Source organism: Pavona decussata, unplaced genomic scaffold (assembly GCF_977016875.1).
Source record: "Pavona decussata unplaced genomic scaffold, jaPavDecu1.1 SCAFFOLD_114, whole genome shotgun sequence".
Classification (NCBI taxonomy): Eukaryota; Metazoa; Cnidaria; class Anthozoa; order Scleractinia; family Agariciidae; genus Pavona; species Pavona decussata.
In genome coordinates, this window is record NW_028145528.1 from 585255 (window position 1) to 606878 (window position 21624).

At 39.8% G+C, this 21624-nt stretch overlaps 1 protein-coding gene across 1 annotated transcript; it reads right to left on the reverse strand.

Annotated features, from left to right (window-relative positions):
* Positions 1-1033: 1033 nt before the first annotated feature.
* Positions 1034-20369, reverse strand: LOC146470014 (uncharacterized). Its single transcript, XM_085122084.1, has 13 exons — positions 20211-20369; positions 17102-17383; positions 14815-15002; positions 13820-14041; positions 13266-13492; positions 12494-12687; positions 11352-11520; positions 10297-11121; positions 9320-9421; positions 8100-8369; positions 6331-6464; positions 4726-5412; positions 1034-3921 (listed from the first exon to the last, which is right to left on the reverse strand). Exons 1-13 carry the CDS (start codon positions 20283-20285, stop codon positions 2557-2559), a joined length of 4740 nt encoding a protein of 1579 aa, XP_084978210.1. The 5' UTR covers positions 20286-20369; the 3' UTR covers positions 1034-2556.
* Between the last annotated feature and the right edge of the window lie 1255 nt (positions 20370-21624).

Genomic DNA, 21624 nt, shown 5'->3' on the forward strand with positions numbered 1-21624 from the left:
CACGCACGCAGTCGTTCAACCCCGTTCCCAGGGTCTCTCATCTTCCTGCTCCAGGGAGGCGGGAAGATGAGAGACCCTGGGAACGAGGTTGGCAGTTGTTTTTAGTAGACTCTTATTACCTCCTTCCCGGTAATTCGAGTCCCCTAAAAACGACTGCGTGGGAAGGGAACCGGTGGTGCATAATATTTATAAGTTTAGTATAAATAGGCCTGTTTTATCCAAGATATCAGGTTGTCGCCCCACCCTCCTCCTTGCAGCGATTGCTCACTTTTGTGCCTGAGCTCTCGCTCCTTTCCGCCTCAGAACTCGCCACTTCCCATAGGAAGCGCGACAATAGGCCATTTCCGAGTTGCTGTGAACCTCACTATGAAAGCGAGGCTAAGTGCAAAACTTTTGGTTTGAAAATTGGTTTTGTTTCCATATGAATGAAAACCAATTTTCATAACAAAAATTTTTTTACTTAGCCTCGCTTTCATAATGAGGTTCAAAGGAGTTCGGAAATGGTCCATTAGAATAAAGGGCGGGTGATAATTAGAATAAAGGTTTGGGTTTGATGGACAAAGTCCAAAAAGAGCGAAAAAAATGTATCACTTCAACCAAGACCCATAATTACAGAAAGGTTGCAATGGGAACAAAGCATACCATATAATTTTCCAACCGGAATCCCGATCGTTCCGTGTAAATCATAGTAAACAATACCGAGATCACTTTCCATTCATCACATTCATCCAAAACTTTCGGCATCAAATCAATTGAAAAGGATGATTCATATTGGTAGATCAAAGAGTTTCTTTGCCTACAAAATGAAAATGGACATTTTGTTCAAGGAACAGCGATTTCCGTTCATGTGACCAGTCGAAACGGAAGAGGCGGAGAACCTCGGAAGATCATTCACGCGTTCCACTTCTAATTTCAGCCGGTCGAACAGGAAATTTTTACTAATAACAAAACGCCACAGGATCTACCTAACCGAGGACACTTATACAGTTCTGCCACGAACGAACACTACCAATTAAATGAAGCAAGAGAATAATCAATTTATTCATTTTTATTTTAAAAATTTAGTTTTACTTCAATGAACTCAATTTACATGTGTCAAAAATATATTCTTTACTTCTTTGGCATCAAATACGGAAGAGATAATTAAATAGCACAATTGTAAAGAAGAAACATGATACATGTAAATACGAAATTAACAATAACTGAGGCGTTTTCTTTATACAATTAAATACAATTAAATTCCTATCCGTACCCCCCCCCCCCCCCTACCCAACTATAAAATTGAAAAAAACTTTCTATCTAATTATCTTGACTTTCGCAATATTAAGCTGAATTATTCTTATGGAAAACGATACAAAAAAACCTACATCATATTTTATACATCATTAACGGTATGTTCTACAATCTTCTGTAAAAACTAATCCTTGAAAAACAGTCTATCTGTTCTCTTTAACCTAGCAATCCGAAAACCGAGAAAACTAGCATCCTTAGAATAAATGACTGACTCAAGAGATGACTCAACAAAGATCCTATTAAGGTTCGAAAATCGATTCTGTGAAAAAAATGTAACCATTTCGTCAAGTTGAACGAGGCATTTTTAACTACAAGTTTTAGCACAGCACAGCACTGATTTTACTCATAAGAAACTACTTGTTTGACTGACTCAAGAGATGACTCAACAAAGATCCTATTAAGGTTCGAAAATCGATTCTGTGAAAAAAAATGTAACCATTTCATCAAGTTGAACGAGGCATTTTTAACTACAAGTTTTAGCACAGCACAGCACTGATTTTACTCATAAGAAACTACTTGTTTGAGGATGGCAACCATCCAACGTGGTGGATTTCAAAAGTTTTCATTTGAAGCAGTAGCCTTTACTTAGCTTAGGACTACCGATTCAACCTAATCAAGCTATTGTAGTTAAATTACCAAGCCAGCTTCACTAGCGCTGCAAGAACACTACACTGAACAATTTCTTAGTTCCTAGCGAATTAGTTCATAGATTTTACACACCCTTTGTCTGAGTCGCATGCTTTGTATAACGACCGAAATTAGGAATGCTAAGCTGGACTTAAGAAAAGTCACAAGAAAATAAAACAAGCATTTGAGGAATTTCTCAAAAAACCTGCCCCAGGGTGTTCGCGATATTCAAAATGGCGGAGGCGGAGAGGACCCTGGGCTGTAAAATATTTTGTTACGTGACACACTTGATAGAAGGCCTTCACTGCACCTTTTCCGAGTTCAAATATTGCTGTCGGATAGTCACCATATTTGATCCCGTAAAAGTGTACGGACGACGAAAAGCAAGTGGGTGTCACGTGACAAAATACTTGCAACGGGTCCCAGAGTTTTCGCTGCCGTCCGCCATTTTGAATACCATCGGTTCATATCCCTTGTGTCTATCTGCGGTAGTGAAAATTTGCTTCTATTTTTTCTTTGTCTCATGTTCATTTCAGTTCACAAATAACCATACTCTAGGGCACAGAGAAGGAAAAATGAAATAAAAATCAAACCGAAAACCACAGGTGTTCGTTGTTTTTCAACTAAAATTAACACCTACGGTGGTTTAGGTGGAGTCGGTTTCTTCCTTATTGACCCAAAGCCCTTCTTTTTCTTACTAAACCCAATCGGTACTTCCCACACCTTTCTCGGTATGTGAGTATAGTATGTGAACACGAATGCTCGAGTGATATGCTGTCCACAACGAGTATGCTTCAAGTTCTGCATTCTTTCCACATTATGTTCCCTTCGCTTTAAGAGCAACGCCTTCCTTCGCGCAGCGGCTTCAGCGGAGCGCATGCGCGCCAAGGCCTCTAATCTTCGCGCCATTTCAATCCTTTTCTGTTCCTCGCGCATTCGCTTCTGCTCCTCTTCCTCGCGTTTACGCCTTTCTTCATCCATTCTTTGATGTTCCTCTTCTTCTCTCCTCAATCTTTCTTCCTCTTCATGTCGCAGCTTGGCCTCCTGCATTTCAGCTATCCTTCTCATCTGCTCACGGTACTCGCGTTCTTCTTGTATCCTCCGTAATTCTTCCTCTGCTTCACGTATTTTCTCCTCCTCAAGTCGTCGCTCTTCTTCCTCCTGTTGTAGCGCCAAAAGCTTTTCTTCTTCGCGCCTTTGCTCGTCTTCTAAGCGCTCCAACTCGTCCTTCCGCCGCCTAGCTTCTTCAATTTCTGCCATTCTTTTTTCGCGATTCATTCGCTGTTGCTCAAGCTCTTTCTCTCGCTCTCTTAATTCTTCTTCCCGTTTCTTTTTTTCCTCGCGTTTCTTCTGAACTTCTAGTCTTCTTCTTTCGGCTTCTGCCGCTCTCCTGTTCTCTCGCTCTTCACGCGCTCTCTTCTTGGCATCCTTGAGTTTCTCTAGAGCTTCCTGTTCCTGCTGTTTAGCCTCTTCTTCTTCCGCCAATCTTTTCAACTTTTCTTCTTCAATGTTCTTTTGCTTTTCCTCCGCTTCTGCCTTGGCTCTCACCGCTTCTTCTTCGCGCTCCTTCAACAGTCTCAACTCCTCCTCTTTCATCCTCTTCTCTTCTTCCTTTCTCTTTCTCTCCTCTTTACGATGATCCGCTCTCATCTTAGCCAGCTCCTTCTTTGACAGTTTCTTTGGCTTTGACGGCGCATGTGCGTCCCGCTTCTCCGGAGGAACCTCTTGCGCTACCTGTGGAACTTCTAAGATCTGGACAGACTCCTTCCTTTTCACTTCTTCATGAACTACAGCAGCGTCAGTGGACTGATTGGTAGTAGCGGAAGTGATATCACTCTTACTCTGCTCCTGGATAAACTGACGTAGTTCGTCGTCCATTCCTTCCAGCATTTCAGGTGTGTTGAATGCATCGAAGTCAATGTTATTTGGATCAATGGCAATCTCGCTTTTCTTCTTTGGAGATTTCGATGGTTTTCCTGATTTCTTTTTTGATTCGGCTTTCTGTGATCACAACAAAAGAATTAAACTTGTTAATGTCGCCAAAAACACGTACTACAAATAAACTGGCGACTACTATTCGAGTGCTCAACGTAACAGCCAAACGGGCCAGCTCATCTTACAATATATAACATAAATTAAAAAGAAAGAAGCAAGACCCATAAGGGGTAGGTGCAACGGGACGAACGTCCCATGCGAGGCACCGCCCCTGGATTAAGACCTTAAAATTAAATCAAAATGAATACTCAAGCATTCATTAAGAGAAAAAAAATTAAGAGTGGCATGGGCACGTTGGGACTAGCGTCCACGTGCAGGGGTAATTGAGTTCATATACCCTCGACAGATGAATGCTCATTGATTTGCAGACAAAAAGTCCGCAATGTGCATGAGTTTACAACTCAACATGTCGGGTGTCCGTTCCTAATTAAGACAAGGTGTAAGAGCATAACACTACACAATTATCATGGGCATGAACTCGTTTTCTAAACAGCATATTGTAGTACACTTAAGTACACTATTATTGGCTAAAAGGCCTCCCACATCGATGGTATCAACGTAACCGTGAAAAGAACGGTTAACTCGAGTTCTGGGCTGTTTTTCCACTCCCTGTGTCTTCACTTTGAACGAACTTGTAACTATTTGAGCTGAACATGGCTAAGCTCCAAATGAGACAAAGTTCACTCAAATTGAGCCAGGAGAGAGACTAATTAATATAATCAAGTGGCGATTCAACGCAAATCTACGGCGTATGAAACGCAATTTCGACGGTTTAATCAAAACCTTCACCGTAATATATTGTACACTTACCTTTTCTTTAGGTTTACTAGGAGTTTTGTTCTTCGCCACCATCGCCGCTAGGTCTGACAAGTCGTTCTTCGTTTTCTCAGCAACCGTTGGAGTTGTCCTAATTACCGGGCTCTCTGACGCAGGCTCGTCTTCTTCGCCCTCTTTACCAATCCCTTCGAGCTCCAGCTTGCCACCTTTGGGCCCATCTCGTTTGGAAAGCAAACTGCTGACCATTTGGCGGCGGGCCTCTCTTTCTTCATCTGTTGGTTCTTTCACTTCTTTGCTTTTGTCGTCGTTTTTCACTACGCTCAATTCTGGTAAATCCGGTTTCGATTCCACTTTACTCTTACCCTTGGGCTTTTCGCTCAGACTTGACACGTGTGGTTTAGTCTGTCTATTTACAGTAGTTTTAGCAACTTCTGGTTTAGAACTTATCACTGGCTGTTTCGCTTCCATATTTGGGGCACTCGTATTCTCCGCTGCCTTCGTTGCATTTTCTGTCTCCTCGTTACCAGTCTCTGACGCACGCCTGCTTCGTGCAGATCTCTCACGAACTTGAGGCTCTTTTCCAGTCTCCAGGTAAGTTCTCACGGCCTCACCGACACTCACTGGCATATTTCGTTGTTCTTCTGTTACCGGAGACGAGGGACGCGACTTCTCTATATCAATTGTTTCTTTATAAGGTGAGGGCGGTCGCCGATTGTCCACCTGTTAAAAATAAAAATGGATTAAAGCAAGAGAAAAAGCTGTCAATTAACGTCGATTATCTGCGGTGACAATTTCTCCATGAATATAAACAAGTCTGGTTTCAAAGAGCGAAGAAAGACAGCAATTCCCCTTAAAGAGTTTTCTGTTTACTTCATGTTTCCTAGTCAAAAATGACTGCAATATTGTAATACTATTACAAGCATTCATTTCATTTAGTTTGTGGATACAGTTTCCGCTAAAAAACAAACAGGTATTATTTTCACCTCAAATATATTCAGTTTACGTGTTCAGTTTCAATTTTTGTCGCCGAGTAGTCAGGTAAGCGGTTATTTTTGTCAGTTTGTAGACACAGTTTCCGCTAAAAAAACAAACAGGTATGATTTTTTTTTAAATATTCCAGTTAATGTGTTCAGTTTCAATTTTTGTCCCATAAATATTCTTTTCGTTTCGTTCCTTTTTGATTTCTTTGGAGCGAGATTCAACTGTGTAAGTAACGTGGTGAAACGTCGTAGTATTGCCCAAAGAAGCACAGTAATTATTTAAAGTAAACTAAAGCAAAATAAATGTAGCTGAACACGCGACACATTTCCCTGATTTGCATTGTATTTTTCGAAAAATAACCTTTTTCACTTTAAACTTGATCAACTAACTAAGGTCTCCCATATTCTGTTCGCGAAATCCACTGTAGCGTGAACAGAAATTACATCTAGTTCCCTAATTAAGGCCAAGTAATACGGGTGACATTTTCTTTCAACTTGTCGCGCAACAATGCTGCATTGCAAGTTGCGATTGTCTGTTGCCCGTATTACTTGGCCTTTAGGGAGTCTGGAAACTTAAAACCACAAAAACAATCAAACAAAAGATAGGAAGACATTAGCTTCGCAGAAATTTTATCGAAAATTGCTGTTAAAATCTTACCTTTCCTTCGATTTCCAATCCTGTTTCCGCCAACAGTTCTTTGTGAAGTATTTGATCAGCTTTAATCGGCGCGGGAGAATTGGCACGAGGAACCTCTGTGAGCTTTTCTGATACAATCAGAGAGCTTTCAGATTCTGAAGAATAAAGGAAAAAGATAAATGGCTGTTAGTGAACTAGTGTAAAAATCCCAAAGAAACGCCTTTGCAGGTTATTCCGTTCCAAGTGGTCACTACAATTGAGTGCGATGACCAACACTTTCTTCAGTTATAGAGACGAAACGATTCTCGCAGTTTTCTACGCAGCCAAACTGTTACGAAAAAATCTCATACTTGAACGAGATTTGAACCACAAATTCGGGTTCAAATTCCGTTCAAGCCTGAATTTTTTCAGGTTTTTTAACAACAGTCTGGTTGCGTAGATAACTGTGGGAATCTTTTCTTCTACATAAGCTTTAATCTGCAGTGCGTATACATGTTCCATACACTTTCTACGGTGTTTTATAAAAGAAAATCATTTCAACCTCAACCGGAGATCCCTCAAAAGATAACAAATACAGTTAATTCTCTCGAGCCATTAAAAGAAATCATTAAGGCTAAATTACCAGAACCACCCAACGATAACAATCGACCAAAATACTTTACATGTTGTCTCCTGTGTCCTCAGATCGTTTATGGTCGTTAAGACACATTTGTCGGTCAGCTAATACGGTATAATCTGTTGGGATGTTTTAGCTGAAATTTTAAGTCGCAGAAAGTTTAAGGAAACGGATTTTATTCTCGCGATTTTCAAGTTGTTGTTGGTTTAAACGATGTATTTGCCTCATCCTCCCCCACCCCCCCCTCCCCCCCCCCCCAAAAAAAAAACAGGATTTGAGTTTTCCAGTGTTACGAGTCAGGCGACAGTTTGACGAAGAAAACTTTAGTTTTATCGTTACCATTAAATCCAAATTTTTCAAGGTGATTACGGCCTTCCGGAAATATATTCAGCTGAAGTAATCCGTTGGATGACATTTCCACTGTTCGATGACAAGAATAATTATTTTCAAGTCTTGTTTTTTGCTAACAAAAGCTAGATAGACAGATAAGAGCCATTATCAAAACGTGTCTGTCCAGCCTGTTGTAGCTGTGAAGTAATTGATAAGGGTGAAAAACAGAAGAAATTAAAATAATGCCATCGCTCAACGCCGGAAAATCATTTACCGTTTGTAATGTTCAGTAACTAGCTTATAAAATGAAAACATAAAAAAAAAAAAAGAAAGAAATCGGTGTTTTCCTTAGTATCTTCTGTACATTATCGGAGAGTACAACAAATCACCAGAGTTTACAGATAATGATTTAAATATTGTTCTTTCTTTTAAAATTTGCATTAGACACTGACACCAGTCAATCTCAAGGAAAAATCATTTGCTTCACATCTTCAAAGAAACGGCATAAAAATCATTATTTTCAAACTACTCTCACACTCAAATTTCAATAGCTTGTGATCATTCAATGCTAACTGCCGCTGCTAGAAGCAATTTTTACCGACCTTTGTCGACAAGTGGATGGTTGTTTTCAATTCAATCTTTTATTATTCAAAATAATACCAATGTTCTCTCTGTTGATTTTATCTAGATAGCAAAAAAAAAACCGCTCTATTTGGATACGGTGAGGCTTGAACAAAAATTTCGCTTCTCTCTTTTTCCTACTCTTCTTTAGGTTTTTGTGAACTATGAACGCTTACTCCAAAACTGAAAAAAAAAAAAACAAAAAAAAAAAACAGAAAGCTACCTTGAACATCGACAGGACGACTCATCGGCACTGGCGCTGAAAGCTCGGAATCCTGGACACTTCCATCGGCTGTTACTGTTAGTTCTGTTGTCGGCGTGTCACCTTTTATAACTGAAAATTCTGTTGTGTCCGCCTCTCCAGAAACGGTTACCAACGAGGAAGCCTCGTTTTCATGCAGTTCTGAGAAAGGTACTGACGTCACAGCCTCTTCTTCGTGCACCTCTATAACTGGTGTTTCCTGTTGCTTCTCGTCGTGTTCAGGAGGAGTTCCTGTAAAAGTTGAACGCCTATCAGAGCTGTCATTACGTTTTGAGCCACATGGTGCATTAATCTTCAAACCCGTAACAAAATTGCTGTTTTGTGAGTCAAAACAGTCAAGATTTAAGCCTTCTTAGCAATCGTTTAGTTTTTTCCCCCGGGGGCTATCCGGTTCGCTTCTCGTGCTGTCTTGAAAAACAACTGCTGCGTAGACTAAATCAAGATCCCCTGTAAATTCAAGACCCCGGCAGGGGGTGTTTAGCCGTAACATGTGTTGCTTGTTACCTCGGCTAACTGCCTCGTTTAAGTTTCTTTTGATGTTAGTTAAACGAATTTAATGGTACAGACAATTTTGCGACAAAGGGGCAACGCTGTACCAAAAGTGTGATTTAATCTTGTTTTTACTTATTAGTGTCTTTAATTATGAAGGGAAAATCGCCAAAAGGATGAAAACAGAAAAATATCAACTATAAACTAACTATTAGTTAGTACCGGTGTTAGATGTATTGCAAGTTGTGCAGCTAGTTTGTTGTGTAGGTAACTATAGTTAAGTATGCTTCTTTTTTGTTTTGCAATGTAGTATCATATAGTAATATAACTAATGAAATGTACTGTTCTGAAGTACTCAATAAAGTGTTCTTTAAAAAAAACTATAAAAAAACATAACAACGGTTAAAATACTTAAAGTTCCATTAAATGGTTTCCACACCACCTGCTCCCAAATCAAGTTTGATCTACTGCAATCCATTTCCGTCCCGTACATTTGTAACCCGTTCTTTTTCCCCCAAACTACTCTGGATACTACATAATTTTTCTGTGCCATATTCAAATGTGTATTTTGAGGCAAGTTGAACATTATAAGAAGAGAATTTAAAAAGCGAAAATTTCGATGTTTTGGCATCACTTCCGCGTTGACTTCAACTGAGGAAGTCCACGTATTACGCATCTTCTCCATTACGTACCTGGCTCTATAGAATCTAGGTCCGAGCTTTCTTTTACGTTCACGGATGGTATAGAAGCCAATTCCACTTCAGGGGGAACCTCAGGGGACGACATTGCCAGCTCTAAATGAAAGGAGAACGAAAGAATAAAATTTTTTACCCCCCAACAGTCAACGTTTAAGGCACAGATGGCTTGTTCAAGAACGATCTATCCAGTAACTGTACGTTTTAGGTTATTTTTTGGTTGTTTTTTATAACAGACGTGATAATTTATATCAGTGGTGTTTGGCGAACGTGGCGCAACTTGTCTCTAAGTGTGCAGATGTATATTTGGAGCTGTCAAAAGATTTGCTGTTGCGAGAATCTTACGACGCGTTCGTTTTAATTTGGGACTCCTATTTCGGAATAGGAATGCACGGAATACATTTTCTTTTAGGATCGATTATCAGTTTCGGAATGAACAGAATAGTATTCCGTTCATTCTGCCAGTGATAACAGAATATACTGAAAACAGTTAACTCTTTTTTATTTACAACAAATACAGTTTACTCAGAATAAGAGGAACTGTGTTTTTTGGAAATGTTTTTTGGTTAATAGGAATAAGCGAAACTACGTTCTTTGGGAAAGGTTTTAGGTGAAATTGCGTTCTTTTAGAAAGGTTTTAGGTTAATAGGAATAGGTGGAATTAATTTCTTTTGGGAACTGAACCGGAATAAAAAGAGCCAGAATTGTACAAAAAGATTGCCTCCTTATAGGCAAAGTTTTATCGCAAGTTCGTGTGAGCACCACACCAAAACCTTCTGAAAACGCTCACCATTTAGGATCAACAGTAAGCATTAAAAGTTTTGGCAGGCTTCCCGACAGAATTGCCGCTTTCACAGACGAAGACAATCTTCTTCCAAGTTGTCTAATTTAAGCAATTATACTGTAAACCTTTTTCTTACGTTCAGGAGTGGTTAAAGAAAAATCTCCCTTGACTCGTCCTGGACCGAACATACCTTTTGTAATGCTATCATTGTCATCGCTTTCATTCACGTCTTCTTGCTTGGATACTTCCGCGCCCTCCATCACTCCAGGCCATTCCTGGTCAGCAGTCTCTTCTTCAGCAAGCATATCTTCATATACACCTTCGAGCACCGACTGGGATCGAACAACCACCTCGGAAACTTGGTTCAAGTCCGCCTCACTTCCAAGAGTCGCCTTTGTTTCTGCGCCTCCATTCATGGACTTTGCACTGGACGTCCTTGTGTCGTTTTCCTCCGGATTACGATCACTCTGGCGGCTCTCAACAGTTCTTTCGCGCGAAGAAGAAGACGATTTTCGCCCTTCATTTCCATCAATCGCTTTTACTGCTTCTTCCCACTGTTGATTTGCGTCAAACGATGCAGCTGACGAGCCGCGAGATTTGGCTTCTTTCTCACGACGAGACTGCACCGAAGGCGAGCGAGTGGATGGCGAAGCCACACGGGAAGTGACCGAAGGACTCCTGGCAGGTGGAGACGTGCTTTTAATGGGACTATCACGTGATGGATAACTGACACTTTCACGTGATGGAGATGCAATGTCTCTTGATAATTGCCATGTTGAATTTTGGTCAACATCCTCAGCCGAGTCGTCTTGTAACCTTGAAAGTTCATCCCGCATTCCCGGCCATGTTGGTGAATTTTCATCGCGCTCTGAGTCGTCCAACGCCGGTGAACGAGCAAAATGTTCTTGATCACGTGAAAATGCAGAGAGAGTCCTGTTGTTTAGATTCGATACACTGGAAACACTCGCACTGCGACTGGAGTGGGCACTGGAACGAGACTTTCTATTGGCTGTCCCTTAAAAAGAAATTAGCAGGTCACGTAAGTCACAAATGAATCTCCGGGATGCTATACTCAAAATCACTGAAGAATGATTAAAGTCAATAAAATTAAAACTTTTTGTTAAGGAAACAAGTGTGATACGTTTGACATATTGCCAAACAAAACGGATCACAACTAAATCCAAAAATTCGAAATTGCTAAAGCAAACTTGATCGAGTTGGAGGGTTTGGCTGGAGTTCTCTTACCAGCGCTTGAAGCTCTCCGTTTTAACCTCATTTTCTCCTCCTTTCCACTCTGAAGAGATCCTGCACTTGATGGACGTCGGGAACCTTTTCCAGAACCCCCATGGTCAGCTGGAATCGAGGCTTCATCCTCTTCCTCAATAACATGTGCTGTTCGGTTCCATTCCTCGCTCTAATAAACAGAAAAGAAACCATTATTGTGATAGTAAGGCATGGACGTACTTTTCCGGATTCGGTCCACAGACTTTATTATCCATGTCTTTTACACATCGCATTTCGGGCGCGACGAACACAATGTATTCGGCTTAGTCTACTGGCATCCAAAGCAAAGTTTATTAAGCCTGATTTACGTGACTGATTAATCGGCTCGATTTGGCTCAATTTGACAGAGAAAATCAGCGAGCGGATGAAAATTGACCTGATATTCAAAAATCTGTGGCAATACTACAGATTTTTTAATCAGGAAGAGTTTCACCCCGCTCTACACCAACAGAAAAAGAAATCGGCCGTGAAAATGAAACGTGTCAGTAAATTGGCCCGTGTGATTGGACAATACTAATCGAGCCGATAAATCGGTACGTGTAAATTAACCTTCGCTTTTTGGCTGCGGCCGGTTACTACGATGATTTGTTGTCATATTTTTGCCAGTTCTTCATTATTTTAATCCTCCCAAAAACCTTCCTTGTTCTTGTGTCTTTGATATTATAGCTCAGTCTGCCTTCTTACTTAGCAGTTAAAGTCATTCTTTCTTTTTGTCATCCTGGACCGCCTATATTAGCTTTGCTGCCTGCGGCGCCAAGAAATTGTACATGTAAATTTATACGAACACCTAATAAAGTTGAAGGTGAAGTTGAAGGTTTGAATTGAAATGCAATGAAACAAATTGAGCCTTAGGGTGTTTTCCATTTGTAGGAACTGGTCGGCCACACTACCAATTTGAAGGACTGATTCTTCGAATACTTCAAAATGGCACATTCTGAGAGTAGTGTGCGCCATTTGAAGCAATTCAGAAAAGTGGCATATGCACTATCGTTCAAATTGGTGCATTCCGTTTGCAAAATGATTGAACTGGCCGGCCAGTTCTGACAAATGTAAAGCGCTCTTAGAGAAGCCTGGGGAGGATACTAATGTCCACGGCCACTTACCTTGCCATCTGGACTGGCCAAGCGCTGCAGCTTGGTGCAGTCAGGGGTGGCTACCCTGGAGGACCCCAGATGGAACGACGGAGAGGGACTGCGACTGAGCTTTCTCCAAGGAATAGGACCTTGCCGCTGATATCTGCCGAACCCGACGTCTGCATTTACGATTTCATCCAAATGACCTGGAGTAGAACCGAGAGCTGCAAACAAATGACAATGTCAGTGACATTGATGAAAGCTATTCAAGAGAACACTGGAACAGTTCCCGCCATTCTAACCTAAGAAAGCGGTTGGTGAGATTGCCTTAAACCACACAAAATACAACTGAAAGCTTGGAACTCCGCGTTTGAAAAACGAGAATGTGGTAGAAAACCACATGACGAAAATGTGGATTTAGGGGCCACACACTTCACTGTACTCCGTCGTTCAATGGAGGTGCAATAAACAGCACAAGACATAATCAGTGCCATGCTTAATACAAGCGCAGAAACGTTCTCCACATCTGTCGAAAAGTTCCGTCGATTTAAACCCGGTTTTGATCCAAAACTGACATGTTGCATGGAAACCTAAATAAATTTTCATGGGAAAAGAAACGAAAGAAAGGCTTTCAACCAAGCAGGAGTTAAATCAGTCAAAGTAAATCGTCAAATCGTGTCTTATACAATTTTTCTGCGGTTTTCTCGCGTTCGGCACCGGTTGTGAGTTTTTTCTTTCAGTTTTGCTCCTTACTTTTGGTAGGAAACTGTTGTCAGTAATAACCTTTCCTTATTAGACTGACCTCTGGGAACTGGAGGCGGCTTAGCACTTGTAATCCTGGGGTTAGCTCTGGGAGACTCCAGGGTGGGTGGGATGGGAGCCGTTTTGGGTCTTGAAATCGAGTCTTCAGCCTCATGGAAAGATGACGACATGCTCGGCATGGAGGGTGAAAAGGTGCTAGATAAGGTACGATTTATTCTGGGAGATCTGGGAGAAGAAAAACGAGAAACGTCCTCGGCAGCTTCATGCCTGTGAATGAAAAAAACCCAAAGAATGGTTTGATTAGAAATCTTTAATCTAGTTACTTAGGCGGGAATTTCAAGAAGCCGAAAGCTACTTTTTCATTAAATGAGGTTGGTCTCTCCTGTTTTTTTTTTTTTTTTTTATCACACAAACTTGTAATGGGTAGTTCGGTTAACGGACTTGCAAAGAGATACAAGCTTTGCATAGCAAATTGAAAAAAGTCATTTCGTTGCAAACCAAACAAAACAGCAGTGAGAAGAGCTCGCGCGAGTTTGAGCTTCATTTTACAAGCCCTGGCATAGACTCATTTGGCTGTAAGGATATTAAACTTACCCTGTAGTGCCGATATCTGGCATATGGTCTGATGAAACAACACCATGTTCCAAATGCTCCTTATTTTGGCTCCACCCCGGCCTGCCACACCTAAGATAGTCTTCGACTATACCGGTAACCTCCTCATCATCCTCCAAGAAGTTTAAATATGTGTTGCCTGAATATGACGTTTTGGTAGAAAATGGGGTGTGCGATCTGAACCTCCTGTGCGAGTTATGACCACTGAAAATTGAAAACGTGCCGAAGATTATAATGAAAGTTAGCAAAACAATTTGCACTCGATTGAAAAACAAAAACCTTGTCTGGTTAAAGGGATAAACCATGAACTGTTATACCCAACAGCTTTCTTGGAAGTATTTTACCTTATCTGCATTCTCCTTGTTAGAAAGTAAATAGACCACGGGCGGTTTTAGGACTTAAAATTTCCATATTTCTCGCGTACAGAGAGGAAAAACACGAAGTATGCCGTGGTAAAGTAGATCATACCATAATTCTATTGGGTTGCATCGTTTATGATGCACATTTTGCACAGGACAACTTTTTTTTAATCAAGTGTATACATGCAGTAGACCACCAGCACAGCAAATTCACAGCTAGCCTGTGTAGCAGGTATAATCAGGGAGGGGGAAAGGGAGAAAAAAAAACCCTCCCTAATTATACCTACCACGCAGGCTAATTCACAGCCTTTCTTAGCACAAACAGGATGAACAGAGGTGGATCAAGGGACTGAGGGATCATCCTTTGGACCTTGAATCTGTATATCATACTGATTGTCAGGTTTTTCTACAGAGAACTTTTGACATTTGACTTGTGATTAATCGGCCCTGTCCAGACTGTCTGATTAGAAGAGCTGAACAGATCATACTGCCCAGCCTTCCTCCGGCTGATCTAAGCTTGGGACCAGCAAGATGGTTCCAATTAAGACCCGCCCATGTGGCCTTATATTAACACCACATGAGGTGTGCAAGGAACTGATGACAATAAACTTCATTTACCTGGATTTTTTCAGTTCCTCAAGGTAGTATTCAGGATCAGCTCCCGGTTGAACATGTTTATCGGCTGTCAAGTTTTCTGAGTCAAGGTAGTGAAGAAATCTTAAAAACAATGTTTTGTCTCTTTTCTGTAGCCGGCTTTCTGATGTTTCCTTTGGGTTATCTGGAATGCCTTCCCACGCCTCCTCATTCTTCATTAAAGTAAAGTAAGAAAGTCAAAAGTTATAATAAATGTAAATTGTGAAAAACTTCAGAATTGAAAGACAACCCTGGAAAAATAAGACATTAGGAAAGTTTTAAGGACTTTCAAGATGTCAACCCTCCAAGATCTTAGTTAAATAGGCTATTTCCAAGTTGCTGTGAACCTCACTATGAAAGCAAGGCTAAGTGCAAAACTTTTCATACGAAAATTAGTTTTGTTTACACATGAATGAAAACTAATTTTAATAACAAAAAGTTTGCACTTAGCCTCGCTTTCATCATTAGGTTCAAATCAACTCGGAAATGGTCTATTCAAATTTACTGTCACTAAGTTCAATTCTGCTGGAGCTTAAACAAAATCATAAATAAAAAAAATTATTATAAATCATGACAATTAACTCAATGTACATGATGTTTTAAATAAATAAACAGAGTGATGCACCTGAGCTAATTAAAAAAGTATTAAAATAGTAATATTACACAATAAATAATAATTATTTTTGGAGGTAACTACCCCAAATTCATCACAAGGAATGAACGAATGAAACATTCCAGTAATGTTAAACATGGAAGGTCAATAAATATTGATGTATAAGCTGGTCCCATGCAGACAATCCAAAATTGTCAGGACTGATTAGTTACCTATGGTCAATTATATTATTAAAGAAGTGAACAGATTATTATAATAGTGACTCAAGGAAAATCTTAATAATTTGGATAATAATACCGGTAATATTGAAAGAGATTTGGGTATGGTAATGTAAACTGCCTTATAAATAATATTATTGTATCATTTTGGTACTTAACACTGATTGGTGATTGATGTATCATGCTAGTTTGGTCATGCCATGGGGATCTTCACTGGCATGATGTAATAATTAGAACAAGATGCCCCTCTAATGGCATTACACGGAATGCTTAATGTAGCCCCAATTATTCCCCATTGTATGTTTCGCAGATATTTAAAAAATATCCTCCCTTGGCCATTGAAATAATTGTCTGAATGGTTTTATTCAGATATATTGCGTGATACTTATCGTTGTGTTACTAGGAATCATACCAGAAATAACTATGCAATAACGTCATGACCCCGCTGAACTGGTCTGGCCTCCTCTAGCTCTAATCCTTCGCGTTGATCATTCGATCTGTTTTTTTAAAGCGGATTTTCTTTGCTGTGAACTCTCCCAATTTTCGCCGTTTCAACTGTCGAGTACTACCTAGAAGTTATTATTTCAATTTACTGCTTGAAAAAGGTTGGTTTTCTCTCTGAAAACGGCAGATCCGGAGTCTTAAATTCAGACATGTGGCCGCCATTGAACGAAAACAACTTTTCCAAGTGATGATTTGCTTTGACATCACACAAGTAGAGATGAGTGGGTCCCCTCCCTCGTGATATACGCACAGATAATGGAGTTTGATTGGGCCGCTTTTGTTCAAGACAATCAAAACAATAGATCCCTTCTGGGAGAGGGAAGAATTTAATCTAGTTTTAATGAATAAATCAAATGATGATTTGACGTCACACAGAAGTGATGAGTGGGTCCCCTCTCTCGTGATATGTGCCTGAAAAATAGATTTTGATTGGGCCGCTTCTGTTGAAGACAATCAGAACAAAATATCCTTACTAGGGGAGGACAGAGTTTAATGCATAAATTAATGTGCACATTTGCGACACCGATGAAAAAAAAGATACCCAACCGAAACCTAGACACGTCATGCCCTGCGGGCATACCGTGTAAATATTATTATTCCACGAGCGCGCGTTGGATATGAGATGATAGATTAAGCCAAAAAGGCATGTATTTGCTGAGTTGGCTCATCTCATATCCAACAAGCACGAGTGGAATAATTGTTTTATTAAAAACAATCAAGAAATATTGCTAGATCTTGCTGATTTCACTTAGCAAGAACAACCAGAAGACAATTTAATGGCCACTATTTTTTGGGCATAGTATAATGGCTCATGGCTGCTAATTAAGTCAATCAAATCCCTGGAATTGCATTATACAGTGATCCAGTTTATAATAATAATAATAATAATAATAATAATAATAATAATAAATAACAGTTATTAGTACGGAAAGTTCACCTCCTTTCCAAACTGAAGAACAGAGTTGGTCAAATTCCCCAGAGTTCTTAGTTTGAGACCTGCTTCATACACGTTTTCCTTCTTGTGGTGGCTCTCCCCATTTCCATGGTTACAAAGGTCATCGCTTGGGGTAAAAAGTAGAATAGCACCTTTGCGAGTGACAAATGTCCTTGGGAGAAAGAGCTGTCCATCATCCAAAACAAAACTGCCAGTTGATTTGGCTGACTTGTTACGAGGTAATGTTGGATTGAATAACTGAGGAAATAGAGTTCCTATAGGAGACTGGTAAAGAAAAAAGAGCATTTTAGAAGCAGTCTCAATGTGAATTTTAATGCTACTATATTTTAAAAGGGAGTTTTCTTAAGTATCTTCCATCTCTTGGCTCACTCTACTTAAAACTATAAGCTTGACTAAGACGTTTAACCAGGAACTAGTAACCAAAAATGGAGATCATTACTATCATCTCCTGGGCAAATGGCCACTAGCCATTTGTTCCATAAAATGGAGATTACCACTCATGCCAATTCTCCCGGATTATCCGGGAGTCTCCCGGATACGGAACGAATTTCCCGGTCTCCCGTACGGGTGACTAAGCCTCCCGGATAAAAGCGACTTGGCATCTTATTTGTATCATAGGCTAGTATTTCAACTCAAATGTTCTATAAATTAAAGAAACATTGTGTCGTGGTTGCATTTGCATACCTGTTTAACCCAATCTGCCACAAACTTTGACGGAAACCAAAGAAAATACGCTTTTGTCATCATTGCAATATAAACAACTTTCTGATTGGATAAACATTCAACCAATTAAAGAGCAGGACAAAAAAGCTCTGGTGTTGTGTAAATTTTGTGCCAACTGGGGGAGGGGGGGAAGTGCATAAATTTTGTTCAGGGGGGAGGGTAGGGTAATAAGGGGGGGGGGGGGTGCTCAGAAGAAAAATCTCCAGATTTCAGATCTTCAGAGGCAATGGCATCTCTGGATTACTGAAATGAGTCTAACCTTGAGCATTTATTAGGCCCACAGGTAACCAGTTACTTTACACCAAAATATATAAAACAATAATATTATTAAGACAACAACTGGCTTCTTGAGAATAAAGGCTGATCTTTATATGAAATTATTGCAGCAGAAATATTTGCAGTTTAACTAAGTTTACAATAAAGAGCAGTAAGTGGTCAGCATTTGATGTCATTGGTGCATGCTCACATGGATAATATCCAGTCATATCGTAACAGACATTTTGGAGCTTCGTCAGCTGGATAAGGATTGTACTGTTTTAGTGCAGTTGCCTTGGTTCCCCCCCCCCCCCCCCCTTCCCTTCCTATTTTCCACTGCTTGTCAGTGTGACAGGTGCTTCAATGCCTAGCGTGGGGGCTCATGGTTGGGTTGCAGGGAATTCCCAGCCAATTGGTAGCGGTACTCGGTCTAGGGGCTGGCTGACCTCCAGTGGAATCAAAGTCGCTGGACATCTCATGATCAGGCACCCAATCTCCACTTAGCAATGCAGTTGTTAAATGATTTCAAAATGCCAAATAAAATTAATTCACATTGTTAACGAACCTAAAGGAAACAATCTCCCTGTGGTACTGAAACATCAGACAGCAAAATTGTGAAAAATGACTGGAATATCATGTTTATACGGTCATGCTTATAATCTGCCTAATTATTTCAGAGGCCAGAAGGAAGAAATTGAACACAAGGGGTGCCAAATGGTCCCTTCGAAAATATAGTCAGTCTGTTTAAAAAAAAAAAATTAGGCAAATTAAGACTTGGAATCTTGGACCTTGAAAGCTCATTTTCTAAGTGAATAACTAGATTTAAAGTGAATATATAAGTCTGTAGCTAAATACACAGTCTTCAAGACTGTGTCTATATCCATACCTGCCTAGGGAAGGCCAGTGGAAATTCCAAGGGAGATGAGGTGGGGTGGCTCAAAAGCCAAAATTTTTTAAAGGAAGTATGACAATAAAATGGGATTACCTCCCTGGATGGATATTTTCTGGAACAACAGAGACCATGTGTACTCAAAGCAAATGAAGAAATGGGCATGCATCCAACAAACTGTATTCATATTCTGCGTATTGAACTGGAACTTGTTGCATTGTACATGAGGCCTGAATGGGGGAAGCTTTTCACATGCAAACATTTTTTAAATATATAATTTCCTTGGCAAGGCTGCCTCCATTGCAAGCTATATCCAGTTCAATACCAAGAATATGAATATATGGTCTATCAAATAGTGCGACACCTCAACCTTGGGTGTTTGTTTGGGGTAAACAAGCTGTCACTCCAGGAGTAATTAAGTCCTGGCTAATTTGATTCTTTATCAGTAACTCCTCTGACATTTCATTAATTTTGCAAACTTCGTCTCATCTTGTTTAAACATACTTAATAATTACAAATAGTGTCTTAAAAGACTTGTCAAAGAAGACATTTATACTTTGGAATAACCCATGAACGTATATATATATGTATATTATGCAGCTGCTGTTCAAATTTTAAAATTCATTCACCTTTCACAAAATGTAGTATACTTGCAACCCTGATTTTTATTTCTTCCTTTAATTTTATAATAAAACCTGTATTCGAAGTGATATTAAATTCAGTCTACCAGTCAGCCAGTTAATTATTAAGTAGTCAGATTGTTTATAACTGAATTGTCTTCCCCCTGTACTGTGTCTTGACCCGAGCGAAACCAATATCTTCCCAAAATTACGGAGACTTATATAAGAAAGACAGTTTTCTAAAAGTAGGCTCTTTGAAGTGCCTTTTGCAATAATTATGAAGCACGCTTCAAAAAGGCCGAACTCACTTAAAGCCCTTTCTTTTCTCGTCCTTTGTATTTGCGTGTGTTCGCTGTGTTGTGTGTTGTAATTCATTGATGAAGAAAACAAAAGATCTTCGATTCACCAAGATAACTAAAGCCAAAAGTCCTGAATTTCAAATTTTGCCGGATCTGCCAGTAAACTGATAAACGATGGATTGTTTTGTTATTTAATATGTACGGAGCTAAACTTTATAGAAAGTTTCTGCCCGCGCGCGCGGTCATTTAACAAGCAAGCTGACAACTTGAAATCGATTTAAGAAAAAGAGCAATTTGCTTCTCACCTTTTCATCCAAATACTCTTCGCACTCGACTCCACCATCCCAACTAGCTTTACCGCGGGCAAGCGGCGAAAACATCTAACTACGGCCAGTTCTATACAGGCTTTAATTTTTTCAGCATCCTTGCTTTCCGGCACGCATCACGCCATCTTTGATTCTTGTAATTTGACATGCAGGAAACAAAGATGGGGTTGCCATGCCAATATGGTAATTTGAACAATGCCCGGTCAATAAGTTAATCTACCTGAACACTGAAAGTTAGGACGTTCAAAAAACTTCATAGGATACCATTAGTCGCTTCAATGGTCTTCAATGGGTCTGAAAACATTTTTGTTCAGTGCAGCTAATGAACGAAATTAGACTTACGCGATTTTTTTTATTATTATCCTGGCAAAAAGATGGTCGATATGAGACAAGACGAGGAACTCCATAAAAGTTTTTTTCCGAAGTTAAAAAAAAAGTATTGTTAGTTGAAAAATAATTCCCAAATAGCGTTTTACGCTTCCTGAAAGCTTAATCCTCATAAGGTGAGCGAATTAAGGGAAAATTTCAAACAATTCCAGAGGGAAATTTGTTCAAAATTAAATGCGAGTGTGGCAAAAACTGTTTTTCAAATGCGGCTGGATGCTGGGTTAATGTGTCAAGTGGCGCCCAAAATACTATACCACTGACGACCTGCCCTGATTGAATTTAAGCCAAATCCGGTAAATGTCTACCATGAATGTTTCGCAAGAAAACAAATTTTATTGTTTTTACAAAAAGTGGCACTTTATAGATTAATGAAAAGCCATTAGGCTTATAGCAAGCCGACTGGCGCCGTTTCTTGCTTACACTTCGGCTTTATTAGTTGTGAAAAGTGTTTTTCCATAGGAAAATATTCAAAATCGGTGAAAATTTGAAACGTTTTGGTCGAGCCATGCTTAATGGAGTAGTGTCTCTTGCCATGTATTGAAATTTCTTTAAAAAGTTTAAGAAGTTTAACGTATAGATTTTAAGGTTGGAAATAGCACACATAAAGGCGTTGACTAGGGGATTACGGGATTACAGGATTTGTAAAACATGCATTTGTACAACATAGACTTACTGACCGAAACACGCAAATCCAGTTTTATAGTACCTTCACTGATTCGCGGCTTGACGCACAGTTAGCGATTCACTGTTAAAGAACTATTTGGTCCGGTTACAGCTACTCAACATTATTTTTGCACTGATTTAGCCATGGAAAATAATTGCTTAACCTTATCAACTCTGTATATAAACCAAACATTCGTTTCTACTCCCCACCGACGCAGCACCACAGTTTATCTAGAAACTAAACCCCTTATCCATTTGTCTGTTAGTCAATTGCTCTCGGCTTTAAGGCAGACGGATAGAGATGGTTTCGAGGGTTTCACCTCAAAGAGAATGGCCTGCACAC

Bases quoted from the DNA above. Each gene is read 5' to 3' on its own strand.
- LOC146470014 (XM_085122084.1), bottom strand. From the start codon at position 20,285: ATGTTTTCGCCGCTTGCCCGCGGTAAAGCTAGTTGGGATGGTGGAGTC. The intron at 17,384-20,210 runs GTGAGAAGCAAA...TTTCTTTACCAG, and splicing joins AAGAGTATTTGGATGAAAAG to TCTCCTATAGGAACTCTATT. The intron at 9,422-10,296 runs GTATGTTCGGTC...CCTTTCATTTAG, and splicing joins CAATGATAGCATTACAAAAG to AGCTGGCAATGTCGTCCCCT.